This window comes from Eumetopias jubatus, unplaced genomic scaffold (assembly GCF_037043125.1).
Source record: "Eumetopias jubatus isolate StellerSeaLion01/CBP00866 unplaced genomic scaffold, mEumJub1_p1.0 scaffold_10, whole genome shotgun sequence".
NCBI lineage: Eukaryota > Metazoa > Chordata > Mammalia > Carnivora > Otariidae > Eumetopias > Eumetopias jubatus.
The window spans coordinates 94,963,152-94,987,758 of record NW_028274816.1 but is presented as its reverse complement, the minus strand read 5'-3'; the positions used below and the strand labels follow the sequence as shown (position 1 = coordinate 94,987,758).

The 24,607-nt window shown below is 39.8% G+C and overlaps 1 protein-coding gene across 2 annotated transcripts in view; it reads right to left on the bottom strand.

Moving 5' to 3' along the window:
- Positions 1-24,607, bottom strand: part of BPTF (bromodomain PHD finger transcription factor) — a 148,414-nt gene that overhangs the window by 105,064 nt on the left and 18,743 nt on the right. For both annotated transcript variants that reach the window (XM_028087414.2, XM_028087415.2), the window contains exon 2: positions 2,603-3,425. In XM_028087414.2, coding sequence (XP_027943215.1) covers positions 2,603-3,425 — 823 coding nt within the window. The remainder of the gene's footprint in view (positions 1-2,602; positions 3,426-24,607) is intronic.

The window sequence follows — 24,607 nt, the reverse complement described above, 5'->3', positions numbered from 1 at the left end:
AAGCATCTGCCTCCAACTCAGGTCATGATCCCAGGATCCTGGGATCGAGTCCCACATCAGGCTCCCTGCTCAGGGAGGAGTCTACTTCTCTCTCTCTCCCTCTGCCCAACCTGGCTCCCCCGCTCCCCGACTCATGCTCTCTCTCTCTCTCTCAAATAAAATATTTTTAAAAAATAAAAAAATAAAAAATAAAAATAACTGATCCAAATCAAAAGATGCAAAATATACACTTTAAAAGTTCATATACTCTTTCTCTTATCAGTTTCTGAATTAAGGTAAGAGACTAAATCCAAACATCTCATTTTGCTCCCTCCTGAAACCCTCTTAGAACTGCTAAAGAAAGTATTTTTTAAAACATTAAACTCACAAGGATAGAGAAAAGAGCAGAGGCAAGAAACAAAATTTGGAAGCAGGAAAGCAAACGGACGAGTGATAACTGCTGTTACAGGAGCCAAGAAAGCCCAATCCCAAACCAAAAGGGTGATGCTGAGATATATATAAAATAATCACAATCCCCAAAAGACACTAAAAATGGAAAAGGGGGTATCTACAGCAGAGAACTGCTTGAAAGCTGCTTAATGAGCAGATCCCTTGACCACCTACACCTATACTCTTCAGCCACTAAAGGCTTAGTCTCCCAAAGGAAGTAAACACTGAAGTTCTCTGGACTAGGGGACACCAGTCCTCTGCTCAGGTATGAACAAAGGTACTACTGTACAGAAAATCAACCACCAAGGGGCTAAACCAGTCAGATCTTCATGTGCCAAGTAGGACACCAGAAAAGGCCTCTCTGGGCCATCTGACCAGCTCATGAAAAAGGACTAAAAATAGTGAGTGACATCAGTGATGCCCAATAACATAGATTAAGAAAATCACCCAGTGGTTAAGCTCAAAACTGATAAGGCCCACCCACTTGCTCAGAGCTTCCAATCAGCTGTATAATACCACAATGTTAATCAGGATCAGAAAATTTTGAATTAATAATCTGAGGATGGAAGAGACCAAAACAAATCCCAGGAAGAAGCAACAGAAGAAACAGAGATTATGCAAAGAGGGGAAAATGCACGCGCGTGCACACACACGCACACACACACACACACTCATACACACAAAAGCATCATTGATATCCTCAGAAAAGAGAAAAAATTATTATATCCACGAAACAAAAACAGGATTTTATTACTTTTTTAAAGGAGGAAGATTCTAAGACCAAAAGAGCTCTTAGAAAATAAAAATATGATAGCAGAAAAGAAAAACTAAATAGTAGGACTGGAAGACTAAGATAAGGAAATCTAGAAAAACTGAGTAACACCCCATACACACACACACTCACTCACTCACTCACACCCCAAAGAAGAACAAAGACAAAGAGGAAAACTGGAGAAAAAAGATAAGAAAATCAGAAGACCAAAATAGGAAGTCCAGTGTTTGATAAAATAATGGCACAAGGTAAATACAACGGGGAAAAGGGGTGGAGGAAGTCCTCAAGAGAAATTCTCAACTGAAGGACTCAACTGCCAGATTGAAAGTACCCACCAAACACCCAGTGGATGAAAAAAGACTCACACAAAGCCATACCACTTTAAAACTGCAGAACACTACAAGCAAAGAGAAGGTTCCACAAGCTTCCAGGTAAGTCCAAACCAGTCACACACAATCAATGACCGAATTCAGACTTCTCAACAGCAACACTGCAAGAAGACAACTGCACAAACAACTCAGAAGATCTCTGCTTACTCTGTACCATTTTTATAATCAAAGGGTGAGCCCAACTAAGATTCTTCTCTCTACCTGGCTTGCTTGCCCAGGTACTGATGAAGTTCCTGCTCTCTTCTCCATGCCCTACTCTGATTTCATCCCACCACAGATTTTCTGATTTGACCTAATTCTGAGAGCTGAAAGAAGGCTTTGAAGACTTCAAAAGCTGGAAATACAAAGTAGCCCACTACCTCTGATTATATTTCCACAAGATGTCAAAACCAAGTCCCCACTACAACCCTGCCCAACATCTGACTGAGGTACATGCTCTGCTTTTCCAGACTGCCCCCTAACCTTCCCACTGACCTGCCTGGAAGAGCCCCCTAAAAACCCTCAGAAAAGCAGAAGCCTATGAACATGAGTCTGTTGAGCTTATCTTTTCCTGCAAGACTACAACTAATAATGACAAAACTGATCTTTCATAAGACAGCCGGTTTGTTCTTGCCAGTCCATTTCACGTACAGATATAGCAAAACTAAAAAGAGAAGCAAGAAAATCCTAACACCAAAATTAGGGCAGAGATTACCTCAGGATAGGCTGTAGGGAACATAACCAGGGAAGGGCCCACAGTGGCATCTGCCTTGGAATAATTCTAATTCTCACCCCACCAGGCAATTAATAGACTGGTGTGTAATGTGCTTTTTTTCATAAATTTTTCTTTCTTTGCAACTGAAGAAACTTTTAATGCATTTATTTCTTCAAGTTAGAAATTATTTAACTATGTAACTCATTATTAAATCACAAAGGTTTATATGACATCAGCAGCATAGCTCTGTTATATCAGTCATGAAGGAAACTGGCTTAATTTTAAATACATACAAAAATTAAGACCAGATTTACTTACATTATGAGTCTTCGGTTTAAGAACCAGTATTTCCTCCGACTCCTGTCATATCCAATAGGTTCATGTCGAATATATGGTTTGTTTTTTTGGATTTCAGCAACACAGTCAGTCACACCAGGCACCTTATGTGCTACACAGACTTCACACTGCCATTCATCCTCTGGTACCTCCTCAAGAGGTGGTTTCACACATTCCAAATGGTATACTGCTGAACATGTCTCACAGCAAAGCAAATCCCCAAGTTTGTGACAAACCCGACAATGGTCATCATATTGGATCACCCCTTCAGACATCAATTCCTCACGAGCAATATTTGTGGTAAGAAACTGATCGACTAAGAACTGCAGAACTTTGATTTTGTTCTCTACTGGTCCATAGGGATAGTCCTCTGCTTCTTGGTAAGGAAGAACATGATGGTACTCCTTATCACTCTCACAGTACACCCGCAGCACCTCTGGCCACGTCATCCCATCTATGAAATACAGCGTGGAATTAACGCTATCTTTCAGATCAGCAGGTCCAAAGGTAGTATTCGAAGTGTCTTCTTCACGCAAAACTGCTTTCAAAAGCACAACGTGCATCTCTGCCATAAGTGTGCACTGCTCTTGACTCACCAGAGCTGCACAAAAGTCCTCAAAGCGAAAAGGAGATAACCTTAAAACAGTGCCAAAGTTCCGCAGTACCTCATAAATGGCAATAACATTCATTATATGCTCATTAGGCACCATTAAATCCTCAGAGGACTTGGGAAATTCAAGGGGTGGGATGTCTTTTTCTTCCAATATCGGAGAACGAGGCCGATGTACTCTTGGTTTTCGCCTACCTGTAAAGAAAGAAATGGCATAATTACAAAACAGTACATCGTTTCTTTTTTTAAAAATATTTAAGTAATCTTTACACCCAAAGAGGGGTTCGAACTCACAACCCTGAGATCAAGAGTCACATGTTCCTCCAACTGAGCGAGCCAGGTGCCCCACAAATCAGTACATCATTTCTAAAAACTAAGAGTTTTCTAGTTTTTCCTATCTGGACATATACCTCAAAAATAGATAAGCATACTTCTATTTTTCTAATAACTGTCAAGTTAAAATAATACCAATAAGTAATGATTTACCTCTAATTTTTAAGTCTATAAAAAATCTGAATTTGACGTTTTCCCATTATATTACAAACTACAAGTAAAAAATTTTCAATTATCATCAGCTCTCAATTATCTAGAGGGGTTAACTGGTGTAGAGGTAACCATGATAAAAAATAACGGTGTTTATGAAAGATGTGAAAAGAACATAAATGAGAAAAAACATCCCAATGTAAGATAAGAGGCACAACAGAGCTCATACTGTGTCTGCTGCGATACAGAAATGCCTGCCTCTCAACAACCAGACAGGAAGTTCTCTGGTGAAGCACCCCTTTTCCTCTGCCAGAAATGCTTCCTGAGAGCCACATATCAGGGGAGTTCCACAGTGAAGCACAAAGTTAGGACTGAAACAAAAAGGAAGGAGGAAGTAGGAGGGGAGAGTCCCAGTGCTGGGAGAAGGAAAAAGGGAGGCTCAGGTAGGAAACGGGCAACAGACTATGTATATTTTTTAGCAAACAACTGTAGGCGCCTGTTCCCCAATTTATGAAATGTGATGTCCAAGAATATATAATATATGCATATAAATGTATCAATATTTAGCACATTTGAGAACTTTGTACCAAACATACAGATCTTTTAATTCTCTGAATGAGTCTATGAGGTATTTTAATAAGCCCTGCTATATAAGTAAGAAAACTTATTGAAAGAAACAAGTTTCTGCAGTGCCTCAGTGGCTCAGTTGGTTGAGCATCTGTCTCTGGCTCAGGACATGGTCCCAGGGTCCTGGGATCAAGCCCCAAGTTGGGCACCCTGCTCAGCGGGAGGCTGCTTCTCCCTCTACCGCCCGCTTGGGCCCTCTCTCGCTATCTCTGTCACTGTCTCTCTCTTCCAAATAAATATATAAAATCTTAAAAAAAAAAAAAGTTAAAAAAAGAAACAAGTTGCTCCTAAACTGCTATGTCTGTTATTACTATTATTATCATTATTATACTTTCCAATGATGTTTACAGAATAGGAAATGTATTTTTAAATATCAGAAATAGGGATGCCTGGGGTGCCTGGGTGGCTCAGTCGGTTAGGCGTCTGCCTTTGGCTCAGGTCATGATCGCAGGGTCCTGGGATCAAGCCCAGCATCGGGCTCCCTGCTCAGCAGGAAGCCTGCTTCTCCATCTCCCACTCCCCCTGCTTGTGTTCCCTCTCTCGCTGTGTCTCTGTCAAATAAATAAATAAAATCTTTAAAAAAAAAAAAAGAAAGAAGGATGCCTGGATGGCTCAGTCAGTTAAGCACTGCCTTCGACTCAAGTCATGATCCCAGGGTCCTGGGATGGAGTTCTGCATTGGGCTCCTTGCTCAGCGGGGAGCCTGCTTCTCCCTCTTGCCTGCCGCTCCCCCTGCTTTGTGAGCACGCTCTCTCTCTGACAAATAAATATTTTTTAAAAACAAAAAAATTAAATATCAGAAATAATTCTAACAAAATCAATTAACATTAAATTCATTTTTGTACAATTAACTTTCATCAATCATGATTTTGGGTTACTGGTAAACTCTTTTAACTACCTGCTCCCTCCCCCATTCCTGAGCCCTCACTTCTGGCTTTGTCTCATTATCTGCACACTAAAAGGGTGTACGGTATAAGGAGAAAAAAGTATGTTAAAGAATATAAAGGGCCAAGATATTTTAATTTATACATGTACACCCAATATTCATTCACTGAAAAGATTTTCCAAATAAAAATACACCCATTACTTTCTGCAGAAAAAAGTCCAAGGGATCACCCTGGGCCAGACATTGCTGGTGAGCCTATATAGCGATAAAGGAGCCTACATCTCAGCGAACTTCTCAGAAGTGACACCATCTACACAGATGCAGTTTTCACAGACTCAATTAAATCACAGAATCACCATGATAGTAAGCACCACGATGGGTAATCCAGTCCATTTTACTGTCTCCTGGAAATTATTTAGGACCTACTACATAAATATAAATGAGAAAGGAGTAAAAGGAAGACTAAAACTAGAGGAATTCCCTCAAATAAGAGAAGAAACACAAGTCAGCAGAGACAAAACTGCTTATAGAAACAGTCCCTGCATTCCTCTCAGATGTTTACGCAAAATGCTGTCAAAGAGTATCCAAGTAAAGAATCACAGAAGGAAAGGCTGGAAAAGCAGTTCTAGGACCAGGAGAATGTAGATGTCCTTAAATGTTAGGTTTAGGAGTCTGTATAGTAGTACTTTATACTGGCAGTAATGAGGGTTGTTACAGGTTTTCTAAACAGGGCAAAGGGTTGAATGTTCCAGAGAGACTTCTCTGGCTTCACTGCATAGAATGAAACCAGAAGCAGGGCATCTTCTGCAATTAACCATAAGATGAAGGCTGGGATTCAGTGAGAACTGAGGGGCTGTGAGAACAACAAAAAGATGGATACAAGTGACCTTATGAAGAAAGAAATCAACAGGTGTGGAATATACCACCACCACCTTGAGATGTAACTCCGTAAGTTACCATTTCCTTCAAAAGCTTTTCTAACCTCCCCAGGCTCTTCTGAATTCCCAAAGCCTTCTTCAAACCATGTTATCTTATATTATAATTTACCTTTTCATGGTATCTACTCCATCTCCCCAGCTGAACACCTAACTGTTATGCCAAAGAGAATCTGGCATATTTCTTTTATTAGTAAGTATTTGCCCAGCATCATTCCCTATGGAGAATTTCCCTTCCCCCACACCACGTGATTCTGCTGAGGCCCCCCAGTCACAGTATTCCATCTCCTCATCACTGGCATGGAGATAGGCCCCAGGGCAGCCCAGCAAGACTCTATGCACGGGATGTTATATTCATCTTGTTAAGTGAGAAGTGCTCTGAAGCCCTTTCTTTCCATGAAGGAGGCCAGAGCTGTCCGTGGCTAACCCATCATGGAAGAAGGGAATCAGGATGATGGACAGAAGCGGAAGTAAGATATATAATCACTGATAATTCTTGAGCCCTTGGTGGAATGTATCCCTCAGTTCTCACAGCTACAGAAACCAAAACCATTTCCCTTGCGCTTAAGTGAACATGTTGGTTTTCTATCACTCGCAAATAAGAGTACCCGTTAAAAAGTATCTGACAGTGTATCCAGTAGGCTTTTTATAATGAGAAACACAATAAATTACTATTTAAAGTCTATCAATGAAAGCAGTTAATGTTAAAAAAAACGCTGATAGTAATCTATGTGTAAAACAGTAACAGAAATACTGTCTAAATTTAATGTCTAATTTTATTTTTTTAGTTATTTTTTTTAGAGGGGGGAGAGTGGCAGAGGGAGGGGGAGAGAGAATCTTAAGCAGGCTCCACGCCCAGCACAGAGGCCAATGCAGGGCTTGATCTGATGACTCTGAGATCATTACCTAAGCCAAAATCAAGAGTCGGACACTTAACCCACAAGCTACCCACACGCCCGTAATGTCTAAGTTTAAAGCATCAGCTTTCATACATTCTGAAAGATTTTGGACAACCATTGTACAGATCTGATCTTTAACAGTTCATTTAACTTTGTATTTATAAGCTAAAGTCTGTTCATTTTCTGTTGGTGTTAGAGGTAAAAGGAGAAAAAGGCCCATAAATTCTACATCCTACACATCTAGCTGGAAACCACAAAGTAGCTTCTATTCAAAGTATGACTATAGTCATATACATCCTGAAAGTGTGAGCACTTTTGAAGGTTAACATTAAATATAGGTCAGTTCCCTCTGAAGCATTATTGGAAAAGTATAAATTGTTTCAATTTTTTAAAGGGCAATGTGGCAAAATCTATCTGAATGTATAACCCTTTGACCCGAAAATTCAACCTCTGAGAATTTATCCTACAGATACACACACACATTCAAGTACAAAAAAATTTAAAGCAACAGTTTGTAGAAGTCAAGGTTTTGTGTTTTTTTCTTTTTAACCTAAATATACATCAATACTTAAATGAATTATGAATTATGATAATCTACACAATGTAATCCAATCTAGCAGTTGAAAAGAACAATGTAAAATTCATATATCTGAAATGAAAAATTTTTTTATTTTTATGTTTTTTAAAGATTTTATTTATTTATTCACGACAGACAGAGAGGCAGAGGGAGAAGCAGGCAGGGAGCCCGATGTGGAACTCGATCCCAGCACCCTGGGATCATGACCTGAGCTAAGGGCAGACGCTTAACCATCTGAGCCACCCAGGCGCCCTGAAATGAAAAATCTTAAAGATACATTATTAAATGAAGAAAAAAGCCAGTAATGGAGAAAAAAGAACAATGAATAGAAAGTCAATGAGGGGCACCTGGCTGGCTTAGTTCATGGAGCATGAGGCTCTTGATCTCAGGGTTGTGAGTTCAAGCCCCACACTGGGCATAAAACTTAATTTAAAAAAATGAAAAGAAAAAAAAGAATGTCACTGAGAAAAGAAATTAGAAACAAAAGGAAAAAAATAGGGGATAAGGATAATATATATATACCTAAGAAGTCATTTAAGAATCTTCTTAGGGACACCTGGGTGGCTCAGTTAAGCGTCGGACTCTTGGTTTCAGCTCAGGTCATGATCTCATGGGTTGTGAGACCCAGCTCTGCCACAGCCTCGGCGCTCAGCAAGGAGTCTGGTGGAAGATGCTCTCCCTCTGCCCCGCCCCTGCTCGAGCGTGCGCGCGCACACACACTCTCTCTCTCTCTCTAAAAATAAATAAATAAATCTTTAAAAAAATCTTTTTAAAGTAGTTTCTGAGAACTGGGGGACAGAAAAAAACTATTTTTTTTACTTTTTTACATTTTTCAATATCACACGCATGTATTTTTATTTTAATAATTTAAAAGAAAAATATTGGGCAGGTATCTATGCACACATATGAAACAATATTCAAATCAATAAAATGATGCTCCTACTAATGGCTTACTGATGATTTTATATGAACACAAACATAAGATTATGCAAAATTCAAAGATTCAGGTTTACAGAACTGAGCACAGATAAGAGTACATAAAAAGAAAACTCAAAATTAAACCACATAAGCCCCTCAACTGTCAACCATTAGTATTAATGAGTCCTTTCAACTATTCATAAAAATGTATTTATAATGTGCCACTGAAGATTACACTCATCGTTTTCAACACTGATATCTAGCAGACAAATTGTATTAATTTTCCTGTATTTTTTTTAAAGATTTTATTTATTTATTTGAGAGACATGGCAAGAGAGGGAACACAAGCAGGGGGAGTGGGAGACAGAGAAGCAGGCTCCCCACTGAGCAGGGAGTCCGATGCGGGGCTCGATCCCAGGACCCTGGAATCATGACCTGAGCCGAAGGCAGATGCTTAATGACTGAGCCACCCAGGCACCCCTAATTTTCCTGTATTAAAAAAAAAAAAAACACAAAAAACCATTCGGATCACTACATTTGTATCTTTGGAGTAAATACCCAGTAGTGAATTGCTGGGTCGTAGAGTAGCTCTATTTTCAACTTTTTGAGGAACATCCATACTGTTTTCCAGAGTGGCTGCACCAGCTTGCATTCCCGCCAACAGTGTAGGAGGGTTCCCCTTTCTCCGCATCTTTGCCAACATCTGTCATTTCCTGACTTGTTAATTTTAGCCATTATGACTGGTGTGAAGTGGTATCTCATTATGGTTTTGATTTTTATTTCCCTGATGCCTAGTGATGTTGAGCACTTTTTCGTGTGTCTGTTGGCCATTTGGATGTCTTCTTTACAGAAGTGTCTGTCTGTGTCTACTGCCCATTTCTTGATTGGATTATTTGTTCCTTGGGTGTTGAGTTTGATAAGTTCTTTATAGATTTTGGATACTAGCCCTTTATCTGATATGTCATTTGCAAATACCTTCTCCCATTCTGTCGGTTGTCTTGGTTTTTTTGACTATTTCCTTTGCTGTGCAAAAGCTTTTTATCCTGAAGGAAGTCCCAATAGCTCATTTTTGTCCTTGCTTCCCTTGCCTTTGGCAACGTGTCTAGGAAGTTGCTGCAGCTGAGGTCGAAGAGGTTGCTGCCTGTGTTCTCCTTTAGGATTTTGATGGACTCCTCTCTCACATTTAGGTCTTTCATCCATTTGGAGTCTATTTTTGTGTGTGGTGTAAGGAAATGGTCCAGTTTCATTCTTCTGCATGTGGCTGTCCAATCTTCCCAATACCATTTGTTGAAGAGACTTTTTTCCATTGGATATTCTTTCCTGCTGTGTCAAAGATTAGTTGACCATAGAGTTGAGGGTCCATTTCTGAGTTCTCTATTTTGTTCCACTGATCTATGTGTCTGTTTTTGTGCCAGTACCATACTGTCTTGATGATTACAGCTTTGTAACAGAGCTTGAATAACATCTTCTCTTCTATCCTAATACCATCTATTCTATTCTGTCAGCTTTTAAAACATGCTGCTGCAGTCGTCACTTCTCCAGAGAAACCTTCCTCATGTATGTGCAGAATATCTGGTATTGTTTAAAAAGCAAATAAACAGCCAACCCAACTAGAAACAACCAAAATGTACATCAAGAGGGGAAAAATTAAATTGTGGAACATTCATCTGATAGGATTCTATAGAGCAGTCTTGAGTAATTTAGGGCTTCATATGTCAGCATGTATCAATCTTAAAAAAAAAAACACCATGAAACAAACAAAAAATTGCTACAAAAGGATGAACAACTTGAAACCATGCAGAACAGTTCTATCTACTGCTTATGGGGAGATACATAAATATACATACATACATATAGGTACATGAAGTAGTATTTAACATAACCACAAGAATGAAATCTCCCTAGAGGCAGGGAGTTTTCTCTATGTTGTTTGTTGCTATCAATAGGGGCTGGCACACAGTAAGATACATGATATTTACTGAAAAAATTAGTAGTTTTTAAGTGCTAGCCCACACAATTACACAAGAAAATTATGTCTCTACATTATCTGCAGATGTTAGAAATGTGCTTTTACTCCTCACTACGAGAACTCCTGGAACAGTGCTCCTCAAACTTCGTACAGCAGAATCACCTAGAGAGCTGATTCTGATTAAAATAGTTTGATTTAATAGGTCTAGAAAAGATTCTCAGAATGTGCATTTCTAACAATTCCCAGGTGATGCCAACTGTGCTGGTCTGAAGCTACACTTTAAGAACCACTGCCCTAGAACGTAGAAAGGCTATCCCTCTGAGATCCAGACAAGCAATAATTAATACACATCAGATGAAATTCACTAATTCCAAAAAGCACCTTCAAACCTGGCTACTCAAAATGTGACTGGCATCAGCTATGATGCTTGCAAGAAATTCAGAAGCTCAGGCCCCAGGTCTACTACATAAGGATTTGCAGTTTCTCAAAATCTTCAGGTGATTGGGGTGCCTGGGTGGCTCAGTCATTAAGCACCTGCCTTCAGCTCAGGTCGTGATCCCAGGGTCCTGGGATCGAGCCTCACATCGGGCTCCCTGCTCTGCGGGAGGTCTCCTTCTCCCTCTCCCACTCCCCCTGCTTGTGTTCCCTCTCTCACTGTGTCTCTCTCTGTCAAATAAATAAAATCTTTAAAAAAAAAAAATCTTCAGGTGATTCATATGCTCATTAAAGTTTGAGAAGCTGCCTGAAATAGTCCATCATAAAACTGGAGATGCAGCGAAGTCACACAGTAAGCTGTTAAAAGTAGAGGGCCAACATACAACCCAAATTTACAGAAACCCAGCTTAAGCTCAGTAATCTGTATTTTTATCTTTCTCCCCAGGTAATTCCCTTGTGCAGCGAAATTTGAAAACTACTGCTTTACAGAAATTGGATATTTCTCCTATCAAACAGAAAGTAAGGCTTTCGTGGAAACTCAGGCAAGAAAAACTAAGGGGTTGGGCGCCTGGGTGGCTCAGTCGTTAAGCGTCTGCCTTCGGCTCGGGTCATGATCCCAGGGTCCTGGAATAGAGTCCCACATTGGCTCCCTGCTCGGCGGGAGGCCTGCTTCTCCCTCCCACTCCCCCTGCTTGTGTTCCTGCTCTCGTGCTCTCTCTGTCAATTTAATAAATAAAATCTTTTTTTTAAAAGCTTTTATTTATTTGAGAGAGCGAGAATGAGAGAGAGAGAGAGAGAGAGAGAGAGAGAGTGAGAGAGCGCGCGCGCGCACATGAGAGGGGGAAGGGTCAGAGGGAGAAGCAGACTCCCTGCTGAGCAGGGAGCCCGATGTGGAACTTGATCCCGGGACCCCAGGATCATGACCTGAGCCGAAGGCAGTCGCTTAACCAACTGAGCCACCCAGGCACCCCAATAAATAAAATCTTAAAAAAAAAAAAAAAAGAAAAACTAAGGGGTTGTCTCAGAAGGCAAGACTAGAATAGGACTGATGTCAAAGAAAGCTGAAGCCTAATCAAAGACATTAATAAGCCTACAAAAAAGAAAATGCTAAGGATGGAAAGTGGTCTGCGTCAATTCGGGGGGGGGGGGCCGGGAAGAGAACCAAAGAGCAAGAATTTGTCCATGAATTTCTAGCACAGTCAAAGAAGAGAATTTCTTGACTGAATAACAAAGATTCTGGCCCAGGAGATATGTTACTACCTTAACAGAAAAACTGTGTTACTATGTATAGACACTTTAAAAAAAAAATGAACTGGCACTTCCAAAACTTTCCACTCTTTAGTATTTCATAATAGAAGTCTAACTTACTAGAGTCTGCAGGGATGCTTCTCTTCTAACTCTCTGGAAGAACCAGTCAACAGTACTCACCAAGTGTTAACTGTTGCTCAAGGGCCCTTTTCTACATACCTGGGTTTTTAAAATACGCACTGCGGGCACAATCTGCATTTGTTTGGCTAATTTCTCTCTCTCTTTTAAAAGATTTTAAGTAATCAAGGGATGCCTGGGTGGCTCAGTTGGTGAAGCATCTGCCTTCGGCTCAGGTCATGATCCCAGGGTCCTGGGATTGAGTCCCCCAATGGGGCTCCTTGCTCAGCAGGGAGCCTGCTTCTCCCTCTGGCTGCCGCTCCCCTGTTTGTGCTCGCTTTCTCTCTCTGACAAATGAATAAATAAAATCTTTAAAAAAAAAAAGGATTTAAAGTAATCTCCACACCCAAGATGGGGCTTGAATGTACAACCCCCAAGATCAAGAGTCAGATGCTCCACCGACTGACCCAGACACGCTCCCCTAATTTCTTTTTTAATTAAACACACACACACACACACACACACACACACACCCTTCTCTATACATTCTAAAAAGAAAATGCCTTAATTTGTTCAACTTGTGAGAAATCCCCGACCTTTTCTAAGGCTCTGATCAAATGTCACCTCTTCTCTCCTGTGCCTGCTAGAACTGTGCTTCTCTGGCACTTTGTATAGCTCTTCATTGTAGCTGGAGTATGTTTATATTACAGGCAATCATTCATGTGTCCCCAGCTCATTTGTTAACTTCCTTAAAGCACAAACCTAACTAAAAAGTATTTGTTCAACTAATGACACCCAGAAGCAACACTACTTGCAGAAGGAGGAGGTCCAGAGGCGAAGTCATGCCAAGATTAAAACCCTGATGCCACTGTAGATTTTTCAAAATTTGGTTTATAAATTTTTATATTAATTCTAAGAACATTTACATTAAGTCTCTATACAATGTGTGTTTCTAGAGGAAAAAATGTAATATCTATTTCTAATCAGCATATCTGAGAGAAAGATGGACACTCAGTATTGGTATAAGGGATGAAGGAAGATCATTTTCATCAGAAGTTAATACTCCAGATCTAATAAAATCTATTTAATATACAGTTACACATAAACTATAAATGGCTTAACAAAAATAAGTCACCTACATTCACTAGTCATCTTTTAAAAATTATGGAACTCATTTGTCATAAATAACAAGGATTCCCCCTTTCATCTGGAATAGTGTCCCATTCTGGTTCAGTGGGTAAAGCATGTGACTTTCCATCTCAAGGTCATGAGTTCAAGCCCCATACTGGGTGCAGAACCTACTTTAAAAAAAGGGGAGGGCGGGGGGACACAACTAGCTAGTTTCAGTTGGAATAGTGTCCCAACCCAGTTTCAAGATTATTATTCACAAGGCTGTGCTCTTCCAGTGAGTACATTCCATTTGTCTCCATTCCCTATCCTTTCGTGACAGTAATAATATGAAAAACAGCAGCTAGCTTTCACAGAGGGCTTCCAACAGGAATTGTGCTAAGCACATTTAAATGCTTTATATCATTTTATCTTCAGATCAACTCCATGAAATAGGTACTAAATTCTATCCTCTTAAAGATGCATGTAGAGGGGCGCCTGGCTGGCTCAGTTGGTGGAGCATGTGATTCTTGGTCTCAGAGCTGTGAGTTTGAGCCCCACCTTGGGTGTAGAGGTTACTTAAAAAGAAAATCTTAAAAAATTTAATATAAATAAAAATAATTTAAAAAACTGAAAATAAAGATGCATATAGAAAGGCTAAATCAGGGGCGCCTGCGTGGCTCAGTCATTAAGCGTCTCCCTTCGGCTCAGGTCATGATCCCAGGGTCCTGGGATTGAGCCCCGCGTGGGGCTCCCTGCTCCGCGGGAAGCCTGCTTCTCCCTCTCCCACTCCCCCTGCTTGTGTTCCCTCTCTCGCTGTGTCTCTCTCTGGTCAAATAAATAAATAAAATCTTTAAAAAAAAAAAAAAAGAAAGGAAGGCTAAATCCCTTGTCCAAGGTAACACAGCAAGTATCACTGAGAAAAAACTAAAACACAAACCCACCTCAGGGCGCCTGGTGCCTTAGTAAATTAAGCATCCGACTTGATTTCAGCTCTGGTCATGATATCAGGGTCGTGGGATTGAGCCCCGCATCACGCAGCACGGAGTCTGCTTGTCCCTCTCTCTCTCTACTCCACCCCCAAGTCCCCACACCCACTCACATACATGCTCTCTCTCTCTCTCTCTCTCTCTCTCAGGTAAATAAAATCTTAAAAAAAAAACAAACCCAACCACAAATCCACCTGTCTCCTAAGCTTGTGCTCTTTGCATTAGACTTCCTCTCGTTAAAAACCACGGGAGTCGACCTCTCAGCAAAAGGGCATTTGAGAAATAACAAATGCTCTTTGTGCAGGTGGGAGAAACAGCAGATAAAGGAGATCAATGACAAGGTTAGGAAATATGAGCCCTGAAAGCAAAAGTTTTAACAAGAGCCAGCATTTCAAGTACTTAATAGCCACAGGCAGCTAGTGGCTACCACACTGGATAGTACAGACAAGGAACATTTCCATCATCACAGAAAGGTCTACTGGACAGCCTTGGTCTAGAAATAACATCTAGGGACTACTGCACAAAGACTGGAATTCAAATAACAACCACACTGGGTTATTAACACAAAGCTAAAATATATTTAGTACCCTCTCTCTTTAAACAATTGCAAAGTATTAAAAATATTTTCTATGGGTTTCCAACAAAACAAGAATTCCATTAAAACTGATATAAAAATGTAAGCATCTGGGGCGCCTGGGTGGCTCAGTTGTTGAGCGTCTGCCTTCGGCTCAGGTTATAGTCCCAGGGTCCTGGGATCGAGCCCCGCATCGGGCTCCCTGCTCCGCGGGAAGCCTGCTTCTCCCTCTGCCACTCCACCTGCTTGTGTTCCCTCTCTTGCTGTGTCTCTCTCTGTCAAATAAAGAAAATCTTTTAAAAAAAAAAAAAGTAAGCATCAAAATAGAAATCCATATATTTACACACAGATGTATGAATTGATGCTCTGAAGAAGCCATCAAAAGTGAAAATAACCTAAATATTCATCAGTATTAAATGGATAAATATAATGAAATACCATACAGTATTTAAAAATGAACAGCGGACGCCTGGTTGGCTCAGTTGAGCATGCGACTCAACTGATCTTGGGGTTGTAAATTCAAGCCCCACATTGGGTGTAAAGATTATAAAAATAAAATCTTTTAAAAAAAGGTTGCTGCATGAAGTAATAAACCAAATAAATTGCCATCAATCTATATAAAGCAAAACTGTAAGAAATCCAAGAAGAAATGGACAAAAACAGAATTAGAGCAGGAGACTTACGACACTTCTTTATGTCCTTAGCAGATCTAGTAGACTGAGTAAACAGTTACACGCAGTGCAGGTTGCAAATTCAAAAGGGTACAAAGGGGAAGTAGAAGAATCAGGAGAGGACAGAGGTAACCTATACGGTCTATTTAAACTAGAACTAACGTGATCAAGAAAAAAATAGGATATTATTCAGCCATAAAAAGGAATGAAATCTTGCCATTTGCAACGACACGGATGGATTTAGAGATTATAATGTTAAGTGAAATAAGTCAGAGAAAGACAAATACCATGATTTCACTCATATGTAGAATTTAAAAAACAAAACAAAAAAGAGGCACCTGGGTGGCTCAGTCGGTTAAGCGTCTGACTCCTGATTTCAGCTCAGGTCATGATCTCGGGGTTGTGAGATCAAGCCCCAAGTCAGCTCCAAGCCCAGTGTGCAGCCTGTTTAAGATTCTCTCTCTCCCTCATCCTCTGCCCTCCTCTCTCTCTCTCTAAAAAAAAAAAAAAAAAAATTAACTATTGAGAACAAACTGATGGTTACAAGAGGGGAGGTAGGTGAGGGGATGGACAAACAGGTGATGGGAATTAAGGAGGGCACTTATCGATGAGCACTGGGTGATGTACAGAAGTGCTGAATCACTATACTGTACCCCGGAAATTAATATAACACTATATATTAACTATATTGGAATTAAAATTAAAAAGAAAGAGAATAAAAAAAGAAGAAAGTAGGACAGAGCACAACAAATTAAACTGGTGATGACAAAGGGGAACTTGCCATAGGTACAAAGGCTATTAAAAGAATGCTAATAAAGTATAAATCCTGGGTGAAGGAATGTTTGTTACAAAATTACTGATCACCAAAACTGAATGAAAAAAAAAAACAGAAAATCAATCAATAATAAGAAATTACACAATTATCTCAAAAGAAGCTAGGAAGACATCTGAGAAAATACAACAGCTACATCTGACTTAAGAAAAAAAAATCTCAGTATGGTGATTAACATAACAATAAAAAATTTAAAAAAAATCTCAGAGAGAAAGCCAAGAGAAATAGGTGAATATACTCAACACAAAGGTCTCGACCCACCAGCCAGCATAACAACTGAAAGTATTAGTATCAGTCCATTAAATGTGGAAAGCACAAAGATGCCCAGCATTACAACATTGTTTTGGAGGGAGTAGGCAATGCAATTTGAAAAGAGAAAAAAGGAGATATAAACATAAGATTTCTGCACGATTTATGTTTGCAGATGATACAATTTCATTTCTAAAAAATCCAACTCAATCAACAGATAAATTATCATACACAAGAAAGATAAGGTAGGTAAATACAAAACTAACTTTTAAAGTCCATGGGTCTCTAAAAGCTCCATGAGAGCAGGTATTTTTATGGACAACTTTATTTAGATATAGTAAGATTCCATGGTATAAGTGAAAAGATTTACAAAACCAATTACAGACATAACAATATGTATATTTCTACACATGTGAGTATTCACTCATATATACACACATATTCAAAGATGGTTACCAAAGGAGAGTGACCAAAATATTAATGTAATCTTCTGAATTTTAAAAAATTTTCTCTTTCCTAATATATGGGAAAAGCAAAAATAAAGTTCTTACTAGACTTTCAGAAGTGTTAAGTTAAAATTCAAAGCTTTCTTCCTAATTATCCAAATCACAGATTAATGAACGCCAAGAGCTCCAAAGCGGGTTGACACACTATGGCCAGTCACATCCTGTTTTCATAAATAAAGTTTTATTCGAACACAGCCATGCTCATTTGTTTACTTATTGTGTGGCTGCTTTTGTGCTACAACAGCAGAGCTGAGTAGTTGCAACAGAGTCTGGCTCACAAAACGTAAAATATCTATCTGACAATTTAAGAGAAAGTTTACCAATCCCCCGCCCATTAGATCACTTAGTCCAGCCAAGAGCTGACAGATGAGTAAACTGAGGCCCACAGGAGAATGACTTTTCTAAGGTCAAACTCAAGCTAAGAAGCAATAAAGAGGGGTGCCTGGGTGGCTCAGTCGGTTTACTGTTCTACTCGATTTTGGTTCAGGTTCACGATCTCAGGATGTGATCTCGACACTGGGCATGGAGCCTGCTTAAGATTCTCTCTCTCCAGGGCGCCTAGGTGGCTCAGTCAATTAAGCATCTGACTTTGGCTCAGGTCATGATCTCCAGGTTGTGGGATCAAGCCCCATGTTGGACTCCGCGCTCAGCGGGGAGTCTGTTTGTCCTTCTTCCTCTCCCTCTGCCCCTTAACCCGCTGGTGCTCTCTCTCTCAAATAAATAAATAAAATCTTAAAAAAAAAAAAAAAGATTCTCTCTTTCCCTATCCCTTTGCTCCTCCCCACCACCTCTCTCCCTCTCTTAAAGAAAAAAAAGAAAGAAAAAAGAAACAATAAAGAACTCCATTCTAACCTAGCCAGAAAATTCTCAAAACAAACATCTGCCCCCAACCCCCCAGTCTGGAAGGTCAACCTCAGGCTCTCAAATCACAGTATATTTACCAATAAAATGATGAGAAGAGGATGTGGAGCCTAATCTATATCCAACACCACCTACTAAAGGTCTGAATAAACTGTGATAGATTCTAGAAAAAAAATAATTTAAAAACCACATAAGCCTGGGGATGTAATGTACAGCATGGTGACTCTATTTAATGATACTGTATTATATACTTGAAAGGTGCTAAGAGAATAGATCTTCAAAGTTCTCATCACAAGAAAAAAAAAATTGTAATTGTAGTGAAAGATATTAAACTTAATGTGGTAATCATTTTGCAATATATACATATATCAAAATCATTATGTTGTATACCTGAAATTAATACAATGTCATATGTCAATGACATCTCAAGTAAAAATAATTAATTTTTAAGAACCATAACGCAGATTAGGCAAAGTTTAAAAACAACTAGGTGATGGGAGTATAATCTAGTTCAGTCTATTAAAAATATCACCCGGGGCGCCTGGGTGGCTCAGTCGTTGGGCATCTGCCTTCGGCTCAGGTCATGATCCCAGGGTCCTGGGATCGAGCCCCACATTGGGCTCCCTGCTCCATGGGAAGCCTGCCTCTCCCTCTCCCACTCCCCCTGCTTGTGTTCCCTCTCTCCCCATGTCTCTCTCTGTCAAACAAACAAATAAATAAATAAATAAATCTTTAAAAAAAAAAATACCACCCAACATGGGGCTCCTGGGTGGCTCAACCATTAAGTGTCTGCTTTCAGCTTGGGTCATGATCCCTGGGTCCTGGGATAGAGCCCCGCGTCAGGCTCCCCGCTCGTCAGGGAGTCTGCTTCTCCCTCCCCCTCTGCCTGCTGCTCCCCCTGCTTGTGCTCTCTCTGTCAAATAAATAAAATCTTAAAAAAAAAAAAAAAATCACCCAACAATCCCACTCTTGCAATCTACCCTATAGAAACACCAGCCTGAGTGACTACAGATACAACTCTAGTACATTTAGACAGCACTGTCTGTAAAAGCATAAAGGGGCTAGTTGTTTACTTTTTCACTGTATTTTATTTATTTATGTTTAAGTAAGCTCTACTCTGAATGTGGGCTTGAACTCACAACCCCTAAGATCAAGTTGTATGCTCTACCAACTGCACCAGCCAGGTGCCCATCAATATAGCTAAGGTTTTTTCGGGGGGGGGGGTGAGAGAGAGAGAAAGAGACCGAGTGCCGGTGGGGAGGGGCAGAGGGAGAGGGAGGGAGAGATTCCCAAGCAGGATGTCCGACAGAGGACTCGATCCCATGACCCTGGGTTCATGACCCGAGCGTAAATCAAGAGTCGGACACTCAAATGACTGAGCCACCCAGGCACCCCTCAATATGGCTAGTTTTTTAAGGCAAATAATATTAACAGCAAATGCAGTTATGTTTTAATAAAGAAAAAAGGCTATTTCAAGTCTTTACCTTACATACTTGAATCCTGTAGGCATTTGAGGTTGTGACCCCTGCCATAAACAATCTCCACCATTAGGTTTCTTCCAAGATACAGGAAGGATTCATAACTCAAACAAGGATAATGTATCTGGAAGGAGGTAATTTTCTAAGTTTACAGAAAATCAGAAATCGAAGGCATCTCACCTGGATAATTGAGGATCAGAAAGTTCAAATACGTATCTGAAATTACAGTAAAACTGCTTTTTAAATTTTTTATTATTTGCATAGCACTCTGAAAGCAGAATATGGTCATGAGTCGGAGAAAGGGGTAATTTACTAAATAAGGCTTCAAGGAGTATGTGAAATTATTTCAATGTCTAGAAGAAGAGTGAAAATTGCACTGATAGGAGGTGCTAAAATTTTACTAGCTATTTTAAATGTTGGACTATTTCCTCAGAAAAGTCTTGATATCGCTGTGCAAGCATTAGAAGGAATAAGGACAAGAAGAGAAATTCCACACAGATTAATATGTGCATTTCTGAAATACTTTTTAAGTTCCATAAATAGAATATACTATAAACAGACAGACCTCAAAAGGAGACAGTGTTAACATACTGAAATGAAGCACAAAGCCATGACAGGAAAATATAGAAATTGAACCTACTGAACACTGCCATTTGGTATGAATCACTTGGCTGTGCAGTCTCCCAAGTGTGTGAATTCTAGAAAACATCCATGAGCAGAGAGGTCTAGGCATCCACTTTCTTAGCAAATCTCAGGAAGTCCTATAGTTGCAATTTAACATCAATTAAGTAACAAAAGAATTCCACTCAAAAAAAAAGAAAACAGTAATGTGTTTTCCTTGAAAACTATTAGTTAAATAATTTGGCCAGAGATTCCTGAGAAAAGGTTTTATATAGGAGAACAGACACACTGGAACACCCAGTATCTCAAAAGTCAGCTCATATACCAAATGTTAAACTTTTACAACATTGGAATACTCAAAGTTACCCAATTAAATTTCCCAACCCAAAGCCTCTAAATTGTAATCCTTTCCCTTCTGTCCCACATCTATGACTCTTAGCTTAATTTTATCAGGACCATGGCAGATTTTCCAAAATTAACTGACTGCCTCTAACAACAGGCAACTCCATATGCGGCTATTGGGGGTGCCTACAGCTGACTCAGTCCATAGAGCATGCAACTCTTCATCTTGGGGTTGTAAGTTCAAGCCCCATGTTGGGTGCAGAAATTATTTAAAAATAGTCTTTTTAAAAAAAATTTTTAGGGTGCCTGGGTGGCTCAGTCAGTTAAGCATCTGCCTTTGGCTCAGGTTGTGATCCTGGGGTCCTGGGATCGAGTCCTGCATCAAGCTCCCTGCTCAGCGGGGAGCCTGCTTCTCCCTCTGCCCCTCCTCCCACTCATTCTCTCAATCTCTCTCTCTCTCTCAAATAAATAAAATCTTTTTTTTTTTTAAAGATTTTATTTATTTATTTGAGAGAGAGAATGAGAGATAGAGAGCACAAGAGGGAAGAAGTTCAGAGGGAGAAGCAGACTCCCTGCCGAGCAGGGAGCCCGATGTGGGACTCGATCCTGGGACTCCAGGATCATGACCTGAGCCGAAGGCAGTCGCTTAACCAACTGAGCCACCCAGGCGCCCAATAAAATCTTTTTTAAAAAATAAAATAAATAAAATTTTTATTCAATCAATAAATAAATAGCCACGTGTGGCTAGTGGCTGCCATACTGGACAGCACAGAACTAAGAGTGAAAAGAATACAGAGACTTTCTTTGACTCATCTACTCATATACCTGTGCTGCCTACTACATACTGGAGACTGAGCTAGGTACTAAGGAGAGGGGGATGAATGAGGCCCTGCCCTAACATAGCTTCTCACGAAGGAGGCACCCAAATAATTAACAATCCATTTCAGGACAGTATCTTAACAAAAATATATTGAATGATAAAGGGGTCAAATAATCTAGAGGATAAAATAATCCCTCCTAAATATTTATGGACCTAATAAAAGAGCCTCAAAATATATGAAGACTAACAGAACTCCAAGGAGAAATAGGTAAATCCATAACAACAGATGTAGATTTCAACACTCCTCTCTTAGTAATCAATAGAACAAGTAGATGAAAAATCAACAAGGATACAGAAGACCTTAACAGCACTGCAACCAACTTAACCTAACTGATATTTATGGAACATTCCACCCAACAACAGAATACACCTTCTTTCCAAGTACACTTGGAACATTCACCTAGAAAGACATTATTTTGGAGCACAAAATAAACCTCTAAAAATGTTTTACAAAATTAAAGTCATACAAAGTATATTCTCTGACCATAATGGAATTAAATTAAAAATCAGTAACATAAAGATATCTAGAGGGGCACCTGGGTGGCTCAGTCTGTTAAGCATCCAACTCTGATTTTGGCTCAGGTCATGGTATCAGGGTCGTGAGATAGAGCCCTGCATGGGGCTTCCCACTCAGGGGGGAGTCTGCTTGGGATTTTCTCTCTCCCTCTCCCTCTGCCCCTACCCCAGCTCCCTCTCTCTCTCTCAAATAAATAAATAAAATCTTAGGGGAAAAAAAAAAAGACACCTAGAAATTTCCCAAACATTTGGAAACTAAACAACATGTAAGGGTACAAGGTTCTGCAGGGTGAAATGAGAGGTAAAAGAACTTAGCCCTACTTGGGGAAAAGAGAACAGTGACCAGAGAAGGTAAGCTGGACAAGGTGATGGCTGGGTGACTAGGAGTTAATCATCGCAGCAGTGAAGAACTTCAAGGTATGTGAGGAGAACTACAAAGAATTCAGTATTACCTGGTGATCAAATTCAAGGTGAAGAGAAATAGTTGTGAATAAAGAGAAATAAGGGAGATTTAGAAGTCAATTCATCTTTGACCTTTCTCTCCTTCACCACACCCCACCTAATCAATCTATCACTAAGATGGGTCATTCTAAGTCCTAAATTATTTTTTTCAATTCTGTCTTCACTGCCACTGACACCAACCTAGTACAAGATCTGTCAAGTGGCTTAAGGAACTCCTTTCTTCCATTATCTTATCCCACTCCAATCTCCATTCTATAGCCAGTGAGGCCTCTTTAAAAGCAGTCTGATCACATTTCTCCTTATAAAATCCTTCATGGTTTTCCCGCCAGTCCATTGCACATGATGATCCTAGGGCCTACAATCCTCTTTCCTCTAATTTTGAGCTTGTCAGCTCTTCAGGGAAGCTTTCTCTGACCCTCACAGACTAGATCATATTTACGTGCCCCCTTTCAAGACATTCCTCTTACTGATACACTTGCTGCCTTCCCTGCCACATTAGGGCAGAGGCCTTACCTGATTTATTCCCGGCTCCATTCCAGATAGTGCCTGGAACATAGGAGGTGCTCAATAGCTTTTTTTTAAATGAACAAATCAATGAAGCAACAGAAGATAAGGCTGGACATAAATGAAAGGAGGCCAGGGAGCAAGCTGGTTCCTTCAAGAGGCGAAGTGAGGGATGAAGAGGGCCCAATTTAGGGAACCATTAGCATAAATGAACAAAAGAGTTCAAAGATATGTAAACTGAATAGGACCTGGTAACAATCCTGCAGATGCAGGGTGAGGCATAGGGAGGAGTTTCTTACTTCCTCACTTCTGACTTGGGCAATTCAGTGGGCAGTGCCATTATTTGCTGAGCAAGGAAATGGGAAGTTGGGAGTGGTCACTAAAGTATGAATTTTATTTGGAACATGTTCAATGTGATGTGCCTATAGGACATTTAAGTGGAGGGCTTCAAGAAGTATTCATCCAGCGGTGCCTAGGTGGCTCAGTCTTTAGGCATCTGCCTTCGGCTTGGGTCATGATCCCAGAGTCCTGGGATCGAGGCCCATATGGGGCTCCCTGCTCCACAGGAAGCCTGCTTCTCCCTCTCCTACTCCCCCTGCTTGTATTCCTTCTCTCACTGTCTCTCACTTTCTGTCAAAATAAATAAATAAAACCTAAAAAAAAAAAAAGTATTCATCCATTACCAAGTTAAAATACAGGAAAGAAATTATGACTACAAATAGAGATTTGGACATGAGAGGTCATGAAAGTATTAAATTAGCGAGGAAATGCAAATTCAAACAAAAGAGCTTTTAACCCATTGAATGCAAAGATGCTTTATAAAAGTGCTGGCAAAATGAAAGCTGGTGAAATATATATTTGTATATTGCTGGTGAAAATATATTTACTGTACTTACAGTATATCATGTTATACATAATATGCCTATTGTTATATGTTATATATAATGTATATTACATACTACATATGTATGTATGTTAGTGTGACACATAGTGAAGCCTTAAAAAAAATCAGGAATATGAACCAAGATTTATCTAAAAGAAGAGCCACTAAAGGTAATCATAGCAAACAGAGTACAGCTTAACTATTTTGGTAAAGCCTTAGGATGGAACCTTACATAGCTATTAAAAGTCATATTCTATGGACATTGGGGAGGGTATGTGCTATGGTGAGCGCTGTGAATTGGGTAAGACTGATGAATCACAGACCTGTATGTCTGAAACAAATAATACAACATATGTTAATAATAATAAAAAAAAAGTCATATTCTAGGGGCACCTGGGTGGCTCAGTCAGTTAAGTGTCCCACTTTTGACCTTAGCTCAGGTTGTGAGTTCAAGTCCCACATCGGGCTCCATGCTGGGAGTAGAGCCTACTTTAAAAAAAAAAAAAAAGTCCTATCCTATCAGCCTTCTATCACAATAAATCCTATACACTAAAGCCACATTATTATTTTTTACAATCACCTTTATCATGATATGTTCCAGTTTTAAAACATTCAGTAACTGTCAACTAGGTACAAATTTCTCAGACTGGCATTTATTCAACTTGGACCAAAATACAATCTCCCTTTCTTCCAGTCTTATCTCACCACTCAAATCACAAAAACATAGCCCCTAAACATGCATCTTTCTGTCCATCTGTTACAATTCGCATCCTCCTTTCTCTGCCTGTTCAACCTCCACTTGGAGAAAT